At 39.7% G+C, this 14,020-nt stretch overlaps 1 protein-coding gene across 1 annotated transcript; it reads left to right on the forward strand.

The window, feature by feature from the left end:
- Positions 1 to 5,794: 5,794 nt before the first annotated feature.
- Positions 5,795 to 10,880, forward strand: LOC149843973 (uncharacterized). The gene is made up of 3 exons (XM_090002009.1): positions 5,795 to 6,474; positions 9,593 to 10,033; positions 10,462 to 10,880. The coding sequence occupies exons 1-3, from the start codon at positions 5,886 to 5,888 to the stop codon at positions 10,656 to 10,658; spliced, it is 1,227 nt and encodes a 408-aa protein (XP_089858135.1). The 5' UTR covers positions 5,795 to 5,885; the 3' UTR covers positions 10,659 to 10,880.
- Positions 10,881 to 14,020: the final 3,140 nt, after the last annotated feature.

Genomic DNA, 14,020 nt, shown 5'->3' on the forward strand with positions numbered 1-14,020 from the left:
GATGATACCTCAACAGAATGGGGTTGCAGAGAGGATGAATCACACCATTCTTGAGAGAGTCAGATGTTCGTTGTCACACTCTAAATTGTCAAGATCTTTTTGGGGTGAGGCAATGAGGACAGCAGTTGATCTTATCAACTTGTCTCCTTCTATTCCCTTGAAGGGAGATGTTCTAGAGAAAGTTTGGACTGGGAAAGAACCTTCCTATGGACACTTAAGAGTGTTCGGCTATAGAGCATTTGTACATACTCCGAAGGAAGAGAGGTCCAAGCTTGATCCAAAAGCCAAGCAGTGCATATTTCTTGGCTATGGACATAAAGAATTTGGCTACAGACTGTAACACCCTGTTAATAAGAAGGTGGTCAAAAGTCGAGATTTGTCTTCTTGGAAGATCTAACCATTGAAGACATTGGTGAGTTTGAGCCATCAGAGTCCAGTAAAGGTGATCTTGTTGACATGGATCCCCTTGATTCCCCAGTTGTTCGTGATTCCGTGGAGGAGATGCCACCTCCTCATGATGATGTAGAGGAAGTGCTGAGACGGAAATTGAGGGGGAGTCTGCACCCCAAGAGCCACTTCCTCAGACTCCGATAAGAATGTCTACTAGGGAGAAACAATCATCCAAAAAATACTCATCAAATAAGTATGTGATGATTACAGATCAAAGTGAGCCAAAAACTTTTGAAGAAGTTTTGGAGGATGAAAACAAGTCTGAGTAGCTTAAGGCAATGAAAAAAGAAATTGATTCATTGCATGAGAATCACACTTTTGATCTGGTAAGGACACCTAAAGGGAAGAAGGTATTGAAGAACAAGTGGGTCTTCAAGTAGAAGACTGATGACAACAACTCCCAACCTAGATACAAGGCACGACTTGTAGTGAAAGGTTTTGCTCAGAGGAAGGGAGTTGATTTTGATGAAATCTTCTCGCCAGTTGTGAAGATGGCCTCCATCCAAACTGTGCTCGGTATAGTTGCAAGCATGAATTTGGAAGTTGAGTAGCTTGATGTGAAAATTGCATTTTTGCATGGTGACTTGGAAGAAGAAATTTATATGGAGCAACCTGAGGGCTTCATTGACAAGGGTAAAGGGCACCTTATCTGCAAGCTAAAGAAGAGTTTGTATGGATTAAAGCAAGCACCAAGGCAGTGGTATAAGAAATTCGATTCTTTTATAATTGAGCATGGATATTCAAGAACCTCCACATACCATTGTGTGTTTGTGAAAAAAAAATTAGATGACAATTTTATCATTTTCTTGCTTTATGTGGATGATATGTTGATTATGGGCCAAGACATCAGCATGATAAACAAGTTGAAGTTGGAGATGAGTGAGACCTTTGCTATGAAGGATTTAAGTCCAGCAAAGCAGATTCATGGGATGAGAATCGTTCGTGACAGGTCACATGGGCTGATCTGGTTATCGCAATAGAGGTACATTAGAAAGATTCTTGAGAGGTTCAATATGGACAAAGCAAAGCCTGTTAATTATCCACTTGCAAGCCATTTCAAACTTAGCTCAAGTCAATGTCCTACAAATGATGAAGAAGGAATCGAGATACAGAAAATTTCCTATGCTTCGGCAGTAGGCTCGTTGATGTATGCTATGGTCTGTACTTGACCAGACATAGCTCATGCTGCTGGAGTTGTTAGTCGATTTCTGTCAGATCCGGGGAAGGAACACTGGGCAGCAGTGAAATAGATTCTGAGGTATCTCCAGGGCACTTCGAAGTTGAGTCTGTGTTTGAAAAGAGTAAACCTATTCTTGAAGGGTTTATAGATTCAGATATGGCTGGTGATGTAGACAGTAGAAAGTCTACTTCTGGGTATTTGGTTACCTTTACAGGGGGAGCAGTTGCATGACAGTCGAAATTACAGAAGTGTGTAGCTCTCTCTAGTACAGAGGCTGAGTTCATCGCCATTACAGAAGCCAGTAAGGAATTGTTGTGGGTGAAAAAATTCTTGCAAGAGTTAGGCTTGGAGCAAGAAGTGTATGTTCTTCACTGTTATATTCAGAGTGCGCTTGAGTAAGAATTCATCGTTTCATTCAAGATCAAAACATATTGATGTTCAATATCATTGGATTCTGGATGTCTTGAATGAAAAATTGTTGCAACGGGAGAAAGTGCATACTGATGACAATACATCAGATATGCTGACAAAGTCATTTCCCACGGACAAGCATGAGAAGTGTCAATTCCTAGCAGGAATGGAAGAAGCCTCCACATAAGTTGGGAAGGGGGAAAATTGTTGGGTTTCCCTCTTTATTCAATTTGCCGCACTCCAAGCCCTATTCATTGTAGTCTCTTTCAAGCACGTCACCTAATCTTGTTGAGGACGTTTTCATATTCGCTGGACAACGATTTTTAGAAGTCCTCTCAGAGTTTGTGGATCAGCGATTTGTGGTTTGGGTTTGGAGTTGCATAAGTCGACTTCGTATTCGCTGCATAGCGATTTGTGGTTATCGCGGGATAGCAATTTGTGTTGTCAGTAGGACAACGATTTGTGGTATCACTGGATAGTGATTTGGTTATCGCAGGATAGCGATTTGTGCTGTCAGCAGGACAGCGATTTGGAGTATCGCTGGATAGCGATTTGTGGCTTCAGCTGGAAGTTGGTTCGTGATATCACTACATGGTGATTTGTGGTCATCGTTGGATAGCGATGTGTGGCATCGCTGCATAGTGATTTGTGGATATTGCTAGAATATCAATTAGTGCTTCTGACGCTTCGTAAGTTATGCCAGACGTTTAGTCTTTTTGCATTTATTGCGGGTCTCATCCTCTACTTAAGGGATGGATGAGCGAGAAAATAGAGCATCGTCGGATGCACGTAGAACATTAGAAAGAAAGTGTGAAACACTTTTAGGGCACCGAAATGGTGCGGAGAGAGCAAGGGTAAGAAGTGTTGATACACTTCTTTCAGGACAGCTTCGTCAAGCTGGTTCTTCAGATCATTTGTTCATTGTTCTTCAGTGAAGTATATCTTCTTGTTCATTTTGTTACACCTCGTGTGTTTGTAAGGCTTATGCCTTTTGATCACTGTTGTAATCTTTGCAAGAAAGATAGTGGAAGGTACTGACCTATCGGTCGCCGTGGACGTACCTCAGTTGAGAGAAAACTACGTAAATCGTTGTGTGCCATTTTGTTTCCGCATTGTTTTCATCGATTCATACTTGTGGGAAAGACTCAATCCGTTTGTTTGTTTTCGCTTTATCCCCAACACATCTTTGGATACATCCTATCAGCCTCTGCCTCTGGTGCCCAACATTAGTGATATGTTTGCATGTCACAAAAAAAAAGTGGGTTTTCTGCATGGAAATGCATAGGCACTGTGCCATTTCTGCAGGCCCCACGGTGCAATACAAACCAGCTCCCATTTTACACGCTGGACCCCGCTTTCCACAGATTCAATTCTCGCTGGGGGGAGCGGGGGCCGATTTGTATTATGGAGAAGAAGGTGCCGCAGCAGTTGCTGTCATGGCACCATCTTCTGTGACATGCAAACTTGCCCTAAATGCTTGGTGATCATGTGCAGCAGTACACTTAAAAGTATGCAATCTCATTGAACTGATCCTTCCTATTAGGAGAGTGGACCCACCTTCACAATCCATACTTGTCACGAGTTTGATTTTTTTATGTATTTAGACCCGTAATGTGTGGGGGCCTAGACATCCTGAGTCCTGACAAATGCCCTAAATAAATAATCAGGCTGCTGCACTGTTGAAAAGAATGGGTTAAGCTTGACTAAATCCACCTTTTAATCTCACTTTAAGTCTTAACTAAAACCTCATTAGCTGGTTACCCTCATTTAATAAGCAGTCGTCCTTGCCCAACTTATTGAAGAAACACGCAAGTAGTACCATAAAATTATATAGACGGGTTAAGTATGAGTTAGTCGAGCTCCATTTCCACCTATCTTCTGAAGGTCCGGATCCAGCTAGCTAGACATGCCCAATTTCTCCTAATCAAGTAAATCACATATTACCGAGGTGGTATCCCATGTGGTAAGCGAGGTCTTGTGCCAAGCTGAAGGCCTAGGTTCGAATCCCTCTGCCACATGGGGCTTAAGAGATATTTGGTAGGGGTCTGCCACTGCCTAACCCCAGCTTGCCTTTCAAAAAAAAAGTAAATCACATATTCTTTTCAAGAGTTGGATATACAACATCTAGAAATTTATTTTGGTTTAAGAACACTTGAACTATGTAAAGGTTCTGATGTAGGGTTGCAAATGGATCAGATTTCGTGAGTCTTTGATTCGGATAGGGTGCACTATTTTAGAAATGGATCTAATGATAGAATCTCAATGCCCTTCAGAATCAGATTCATGCTTATATGGTTGAAGACAGTCCAGATTGGTGAAGTTTTGTGCACATGAGATTGGATCTAAGGCTCAGTATGGAAATTGGTAGCGAACCAGGATCAGGTGCCCTCACATGGCACACTTTGAGTGTGCCTCTGTACCTAGCTGCCCTCCATCTGCTTTTGGGCCCCACAACTGACAGATTATTAGCCAAAGAATGAGGGCATCAGATGCAGCGGCACACTTCAAAGTGTGCCATGTGATGGCACCTGATCTTGGCTCATTTGTCGCTGGGTTGAAAGTTTTAACAATTGGGTAGGAAGTTGGTCAAACTATTTTATGCTAACTGGCTCTTTGTATTTGCACCAAATCGACAAAACCTATATTTGGTAGTTGCCAATTCTAAGATTTAGCAGCTGCCCATATGCATAAACTCCCTCTCACTACCAGTTTCCAAACAAAACCTAAATCAAATCAGGTCTGGTGTATTTCTTCTTTTTGTTCAGATAATGAGAAGTTAGGTTTGCAAAGGGGTCGGATTTAGGAAGAGGCATTTGCAAATTTTGGCTGTTTGGGATCCAAATCAATCCAATTTTTCAATATATTTTGAGATCCAAAATCTGAACCGCCTTTTTAATATATTTTTGACCCATATAATTTTAAAATTTTATTTTTATTCCAAAAATATATAAAATACTCAGGTTGGGTCAGTACAAGAACTCAATAAAAACATGACGAAACCCGGCCTGTATATTGCTTGGGTCGAATTCGGGTCAACCCAAATATTATTCAGCTTTTCATGCCCATACCTGAAAATTCGAGTTGGGTCAGGTACAGGATACAAACTGGACCTATTGACAACCTTACTTCACTTCAAGCCATTGTGGGGTCCCATATATACTAATCCTATATATTGGGAAACTGGACAAAAACGGCTGTTGAATGTGTCCATGTGACTTGAGTACTTTGTCCATAGTTCTTAGTTCAATTAGTTTATCAAACCTGAACCATTCCAATTGAGTCGATCATGTTCGGATCCGATCCACTAAACATTTTCAAATCTTTCAAAAAACAAAAAAGGCCCACAACTGAATTAGTTGCCCCACTCACTCTCACTGGTTTCTGGTGCCATCACAGGGCACATATTGAGTGTACCGCTGTACCTGGTGCCCTCCATCTTTTGGCTGACACCAAAAAGCAGATGAAGAGCAGCCATGTGCAGAAGCACACTTTTCAAAGCGTGCCATGTGATGGCAGATGATGCTGGCTCGGTTTCCTCCTCCCCAAGATGTCTTAACATACCTCTCTTTAGAGAGAGAATCTTGAGAGAGAGAGAGAATCTTAACATACTTCCACATCTCTCTCTTTCCTTCCCTCTCTTTAGAGAGAGAGAGAGAGAATCTTGAGAAACTCATCTTTGATTCAGGGCTCCCCTTTCTCCTCCACCACGAAAACTTCACCCTCTTGGGCTTCCTTCATATCCTTTTCTCGCTGACGAAGATTAACTTATAAAACATTCAGCAAAGAGATTCCCCTTCATTCTCCCTCGTCCCCCACCTTCGTTTCTTCAGGGAATGACATAAAGATGCCTACGTTCAGCACTATTGCTCTCGAGAATCTGCTCGAACCCAACGTCACTCAGCCTACCAAACCGAAAGACTCGATACCCATTTCCCAAAATCGACGATACCCACAAAAAGATGCGCAGAAAAACCTGAGTTATCGCGAGAAGAAGCCCCAACACGTCTACTTCTCGCCCGCCCTCTACACCACGCCTGAGCCCACCCCAATTCCCGACCCTCCCTCTTTCTTTTCGCCATCTCCCTATGTCATCAACTACAAGCGGCGAGAGCCCCGCCCGCAGACGACCGATGACCCGGCTTGCGGAATCGCTGGGCCGGCGGGTTTGGGAAGGGGGCTTGTTTTAGACGGGCCGGGGAATCGCGATTCTGGTTCGATGGAGACGGCTGGTTCTGGGGATTGCAAGAGGGATGCCGATGGCGGTGGGGTTAAGTTGTTGAGAAATGTTGAGATTGGTATGGAGGAAGGATCGGAAATAGGCGTTTCTTCGGGTATCGGCGATGGGGTTGACTTCAATTGGAGTGTGGATGCAGAGGATGAATGCGTCTCCTCGACGTCAGCTTGTCAAAACGAATTCTTCGATGCCAACGATGGTAATCTCCATCTCTATTTTCTTTCACGTTTCTGTTAATTGAGTTTAATTGTTAAGATGCATGGAGTGATTGGGTTTAACTCATTGCGTAGTCTAATTCGTAACAGGTTTTTGTATGCTTTGAAGAATCCTGTGTTTTTCACAAATTGTTCTTTTTCTTTTTTTCCTTTTGGAAATCTTTTCCAGAAGTTGTCTTTTTAATGCGTTTAAGTCGTGTCTATGGTCTGACTTTTTATTTTATGGGCAAAGTACTTGTTTTCCTGAAAGTCTAAAAATATGGTTGAAATGTGTTTAATCAATGTCATATATATATATATATATATATATATATATATATATATATATATATATATATATATATATATATCGTTCTCAGAAAAATCAGCCGATAAATAACACGTTGTTTTCTTTTTTTGGAATTTCTCAGGAAAATATCTGCACAATAAAAATATAAAGTATATAAACGTATAATTGTAAAAAAAGTATAAAATATTACAAATGCTTAAAAAACATATCAAAAACATGGAATTTTCAAAATATGTGATATTTTGATAATATCACATTTTCCAAGTATCAGTCTTTTTCAAAGTATCACCTACTAAAATGTTTAATTGACTACTGAAAACAAAGAATTGATTTTGATTACCTGGCACTGGGGAATACAAATTTGAACCCTCAAAGCTGGTGTGGGTAGAATTTTTATCGGAAGAATCTGCCATAACCCATAGGGAACTTGATTTTCCATAAGAAACAGTGGTTTATCTCATGGTCACAAGTTAATATATCGGCAACTTAGCATTTGTCACTCATATCGCATATCGGCTATATACCTTATTTATCATTAATTTATCGTTAACTTAGTTACTATTAAAATATACCTGAAAATCAGTAAATTTGAGGCACTAAATTACTTTCACTAACTGCAACTATCAGTTAATTTAAAAAAAATGTAAACAAAGAATGTGTATAAAAACCCATGTGGACTTGGATAAAAAAATGTAAAAGTGTGCTTTTTAGAGGGCAATTCTCACTGCAGAAAATGTTCAAGTGAAACAGAAATGAAAAATAAAAACTACTAAAAGATTGGAATACGCAAAAGAAATCTTAGATTATACCATGAATTAAAGGAATTTTGGCTTAAACAGAAAGGTATGGCATGGGAAAAAAAAAGAGTGCAACCTGCAAAGATTTGTACATTTTAAGAAGATTAGACCTCCGACCACGGAAAACTCACAAAGTGAAAGGAAAAAAAAGAAACATAACAGAGCGAAAACAAAAAATAATTACCTTCTATAAAAATGGGTGATAAATATCAATAAATTGAGGAATCATGAACTCTGTCAAATAAATACCTTAAAAATTGGTTTCTAAAAACCCACATCATTTTGGAAAATAAAATCTGGAAAAAGAACAAAAGAAAAGAAAATATTGTGGTTTTTATTCAAAACTTATCATGATATATCGCGATACCTATTTTTTGAGAAATTTACAGGTTCTGAGGCAAATGGTGATACATATAGACTATATATATAGCCTATATTGTTACCATGGTTTATCTCCTCTAACGCTACTCATTTGAAACCTAGAAAGCAGGCCTCGTTCCAATCCGGGCATTATGGAGTTTGAGTCTGTCCAACTGCCTATGTTGGATTCTGTGCCTAGCCAAATGGCGAAGGCAAATGTTTTGATTACATAGCCCTGATGATACAGAATGGATCAAGTAAAGTTATTCAAGTGAAGGAATGTTGTGGGAAAAAGCTTTCCGAGGAGGTTGTATTGTTAGAGGAGAAAAGTGGGGACCATTTTTCTCATGGCATCAAATTCTCATGTTTGCATTTAAAAGGAGTTGAATTCAAGTTATATTGTTCATTTTCCATTCACGTTTCAAAGCGAATCTACATGAACCATAGCGTAGTGTCGATATGATCCAGAACAAGAAGTACTTGCTTCCACCATTTTGTTGGCAATATAATATGTTTTGATATGAAAAATAAAACGAGGGTGATTAATGATCACTTAGCTGCACATGTGAGGCTGGCCTTCCATGTTAAGTTAAACCAGACAAATGTATGATGCAATGCGATTAAGAAAATTGAAAGAACTCATTTTTGTAAATTTCACACAAACTCTCATTCATATAGTTCAAATTAGAAATTTGTCAGACGAGTTATTCTTGGCTCAACATGCATGGGTTCTCGGTCTTTCAGGTCCTGTGGTGGGCAAATGATTAGGAAAAAAGGTGCCATGCAAGTGTACTTTGTGAAGGTTTTCTGATGATTCAAGTTATTGGCCCAAAAACTTATTTCCATTGCCCAAGTGAAAACTATATCCTCAGTTTCATTTTTAGAATGCTCATCATCCCCTGATTGACAAGGATTATAAACACTATTGTTCAGTTTGGAAGTTTGAAGATTCAAGACACATCTACCATGGAGACAGTTGAGGGATCCTCTGGATGACTTTATGAGACAGGTCCCAGCTATATCTAGTTATGGGGAAGGTAACAACTTCTTGTAAATAGGGTTTAAACAAGGTCGACGCGAAGTGTCCAACTTCATGTCTAATATACTCAAAAGTGTCGGACACACAATACCAAGTGTCCATTTTTTCTTAGACACTTCTATGTTAAAAAATGAAGTATCCATAAAGTGTCTAGGAGTGTTGGTGTCGGCGTCCAACTATCCAAGTTTCAGACATTGACACATTGGCCCTCCAGAACTGTCAGGGTAACATAGTGATGAATAATTTGCAAGATTCAATAAAAAAATCAATGACCTTTATTTCGCAATAAGGCAATCAATGCTGAGATGAAATCAAACATATTAGACTCAATTTCACCATATGAGATATACCCAACAATAGTGCTAATTCTAATCTTCAATGATTTGACTTGTGAAAGGGTTTAACTACATAAATCAGTACCATAATGTGTCTTTGCATGTGTGTTATCTAAAGTAAGAAATAGTTTTCCAATACATTCAAACTTTTGTTTATGGAATATCTTGATGAAGTCATAATTCTAGAGTTTCAGTATTTCTTGACACTGCCATTTGTTGTACTATTGTTTCTAGAACATAATTTTCTCACTTTGCTGCTTCACTGACTATGTGGCTCCCCAGATTTTTCACGTGATGGTTCACCATCTCAAGGATCCCCTTTTCTTCGTACTGGCCTACAAGCTGAACTTGATGCTCTGAGGTCAGATCTGTCATTGGAAGTTGAGAAGCGGAAGAAGGCAGAAGAAGCTATCCAGCACATGCATGACCAGTGGGATAGGATCGCCAATCAGTTGTCTCAGGTTGGTTTGTCATTCCCTATGATTGATAAATCTGGAAATTTAGTACAAGGGAGCGATGTTGCTGAAGCACTGTCCCAAGAAATTGCTATTGCAAGGCTTGTGGCTGACGCTGTTGGAAGAGGCAATGCCCGTGCTGAAGCTGAAGCAGCAGCAGAAGCACTTGTTAACTCAAAAAATGTTGAAATTGCAAGACTTCATGATAGGCTGCAGTACTATGAAGCTGTAAATCATGAAATGACTCGGAGAAATTTGGAAAACTTTGGTATGCTCTATGATATTACCGTTCTCATGCTTTTATTGTTTCCATTTCTTTTTTTCGAGAGAAATTTATTGTTTCCATTCCCTCCTGTTGTGTGATTCATGTTCCTTATAATGGAGGTTTCTTCATTAGAAATATCCACACTAGAAAAATTCTGAATATAACCTCAAAAAAAAAATTGGCCATGCTTATTTTTCTCACACGCATGGATGTTTGTAGATTCAAGCATAGCTGAGTTTTCCCATGTAGACAAATTTATACCTAATTTGTCAGCATGTTCCTTGCGGTGAACATTTAAATTTTGATCTCCAAGTAATCACTGCCTTAAAATTCATTGGGGTAATGTGCTTGTGAACTTTGTGTGAATTGGCTGGTGGATGCATCTGAGATTTTCCTTCTACTAAAGTAGTGCACATCTTGACCTTTTGCAGAGGCTTCCCGCAGGCTTAGACAGTGGAGAAAGATGAGGCAGAGATGGTTTTGGGGTTGTGTTGCCTTGTCATTTTCGGTAGGAGCTTGCTTCCTCACCTACTCATATCTCCCTCACATGGGTGCAAAACCATTGGCAACTGCTGATAGCTTCTCCAATATGGACACAAGCAAGCCCGAGTCCAGAAGCGATCCTTAGCTGATTAGATGCCTTCAAAATTTCAGGTTCTTTATGTGTTTATGTTTGCTTACCGGCATCTGCATTTACAGCCGAGTTGAAACTGCTTTAAAATGCTAACTTTTAGGCAGCCATCAACCAGCCAACTATAATGAACGGTTGACACATATTGGTTGTTTTTAGCAGAAATTAACAAGGTGGTCAGGCAGCTCAGGTTTAAATGAGTTGTGGACTGTTACAAGATTTGCATGGTGTCAGGTTGCTTACAAGAAAAAAGGAAAATATAGCATTCTTCTTCTAATAAACTTTGCTAAAATCAAGGCCTACTTTGGACAGACTTTAATCAGTGACAAACTCCGTTTAATCTGATCTTGTTTTGGGATGAAATTTTCAGGAGCTGCTTCTCTAGTTAAGCTACGTTTGCAAGAAATTTGTTGAAGTAACTAGAACATATTTAACTGTATTCTGAAAACATTATACTGGGATTAGTTTTTTTTTTCCAAATTCCAAAGCCCAATTTATGTTGTCTCTCTTGCGTGAGGAGCCGGTCCTCTATAACCCATCTGAGAGTAATAGCTGCCCTTGGAAAGGCCTTTCTTGCCCCAGTTCCCTTGTTGCCTCCCAAACCGATTTAGAGCAAAACACATTAGATGGCTATTAGCTAAGGCTATTTGGAACTCTGGGCTTCCATGTCTGCATGTTGACAATTCTTTTCACGTCATTCAGTACGGGAAAGATTGACTCCACAAAGCAGCATCGAGGGAACTGGTTTCTATCGATAGAATCATTAAACTTTAGGGATCTCAGGCTATGTTACATAACCTCTTTCGTGCTTGGGAGAAGCTGATTCAGCATGGGACCTTGCGAGCACCAGGGGTCAAACCAAAATTCAATTTTGGATCTCTCGCTAACTTCACTTAATCCAAACTTGTTGTCGCTCCATGTTTTATTCCTCTCCACCCATGCGAACCTTTATAGTGATGCAACGGAAGCCACATTGATTCAGCACTAAGGTATTTGGATTTTATCAGCTGTATCCAAGGGGTTCCATATTGATTGGCTACCTTCCATGCTACATTCATTTCCTAAGTTTTGTATGCCCAGACCCCCCTTCTCTAGGGGTTTGCAAATTTTATCCTAGCTCATCAAGTGTGCATGCTTTTGGTCAGCCAAGTCATTAAAAAAAAATTTATGCATGATGGATTTGATGACTCTAAAGACATTAATTAGAATAAGGAACTCATCCAAAATAATGGAAATGAAAGTAAGAACTTGATCAGTACCACTCTGGTTGCCATAGACAAAAGTTGGTCACTCTAAGATGCTAACTTAGTTCAAAATTTGCTAATGAGGGGTTCACACATCAACATCTTGAGTCTTCCCGTGAACATAGGCAACCCCAAATATAGGTCAAGGGGAGCTCCTTTAGTTGCCATCCACTCCATCGTGAGATAGTGTCAACTCTTTTATAGGGTATGTTACATGGCACAAATATGGTTTTCTCTTTTCCGATTTGAAGACTTTGGCATTGCTTCAAAGCCCTCCATTATCTTGAGAAAGTTGAAGAGAGAATGCTTGTTATCATGGAAAAAAACGATGCATCGTCACCCAAAAAGAAATGATGCCAACTAAAGTCTTTTATGGAAATTGGACAAAGTAAGCCTTTGGAGACCGACTCATTGAGGTGCTTAGTGAGTCTTTTCCATGATTAGCAAGAACAAAGAGAGAGACATTGTATCCCATACCCTTGCTGCCCCAAAATTGCTTGGTGTCCTCCCCATTGATGATAACAGCAAAAAAAAAAACAAAAGGTTCTGACACATCTCGTTACTTTCTCAGACCAATCTGTGTCAAAGTTCAAACAATAGAAGGGTGTCTTCCAGGCATTCTCAATTCACCGTCATAAGCCTTAGTGAGGTCCGTTTTTAAAAATAACACCCTTTTTCTTGTCAGTCATGCTCCAAACTGATACTTTCTTGTATGATTCTCCCCTTCAGGAAAGTCTGTCTCAATCAACCAGTCATCACATTCAACTATAAACAAGGTTACATCGGTTAATCTCAATATTCAGAATGAATATGCGAATTACAATTGGCGGTTCTTGACATTTTTCAAAGAACAATTAGACGTGTCAGAGGAACATTGCAATAAAAATTACACATGCATAAATCTAAGATCGATCTTGCACATAAACCCTCTTCACCAGCCGCACCAGAGGACCAAGATGAAGAAGATGAGCTGAAGCCAACCCAAAATCCAAAATCTTATTTTGTTCCTTTTCTCCAACAGGCAGAAACGTCCTCAAAGAGCTCCAGACACCATCAAATCAGTAGCATCACTCTCAAAGTTTTACCAAATACATATGACCTTACGGCCCATCCATCGCTAGGAAAAAAAATCAAGAGATCTCACTACATGATGCGAGTCTTCTTCAGCAGCCGAAAGAACTTGCACAAATTCTGCACACGGCATACACCATTCCCAACTTTTCATCTAACAACGTGGAGCTAACTTGATTATCAGGAAATAAATAAAACAAAATTGTGGTGCTGACTTGAGAGCCACTATAGCATATCAAGATAATTCAAGACCCACAGTTCTATTTACACGATTGCTACAAAGAGTGGATTCACATCAAACGCCACAGACCACATGAAACTTCTGCAGCTCAAAGAGTGTCTCCCTTGTATATAATATTTTCACACGTCGTTCATGTTTGTTAGCAGGAACCTTAGTAGCAATAGGCTACACATCCCTAATATGGATCAATCTTATTGTTAGATGTAAGAAGAGATGAGTAAATAATTCAAAGAAGAAAGCAATTTGGAGACCACAAAGTACTTTTTGGACTTTGATGATGTGGAATAGTCTCATATTGATGAATCACAAAATGGTTGTGGGGTTTATATTCTACTTGGTGATTCAATCACTTGTTTCAAAGAACAAGGAGATGGAATGCTAACCACACACACGCGCAGGTCTGCCCGCCGCATCGGGTTCGAGTAATTGGTTTTTTAGGGCCATATCCTTTAATCGAAGTTCAATATTTTTTTTGTCCCGCATTAATTGTTTTATTTGGATTAAAAAAAGGGAAAAGAGAAATGAATAACGGATCCTTCCGTTGACGGGTCACGTCACTTCATAATAGGTAACGGATCTCTTCTACATTTTTAGTATCCGTTCAGAGATTATAAAACGTAGTTAGAGGGTTGCGGTTATGCAGATGCTAGTGACTCTCGAGACTTTTTATTTTTTCTCTCCCTGCTCTCTCTTGCTTCCCTGGTAGCATTTCCCGAAAATGAGAGTTTTGTAGTAGTCGTTCATAGAGGTTATTCTCGAAGGGTAATCTACCATCGAAGTGCACCGATCCAGATCGCCGAGGC

The sequence above is a fragment of the Nuphar pumila genome, chromosome 3, assembly GCF_984573655.1.
Source record: "Nuphar pumila chromosome 3, dmNupPumi1.hap1.1, whole genome shotgun sequence".
In the NCBI taxonomy this organism is placed as follows: Eukaryota; Viridiplantae; Streptophyta; class Magnoliopsida; order Nymphaeales; family Nymphaeaceae; genus Nuphar; species Nuphar pumila.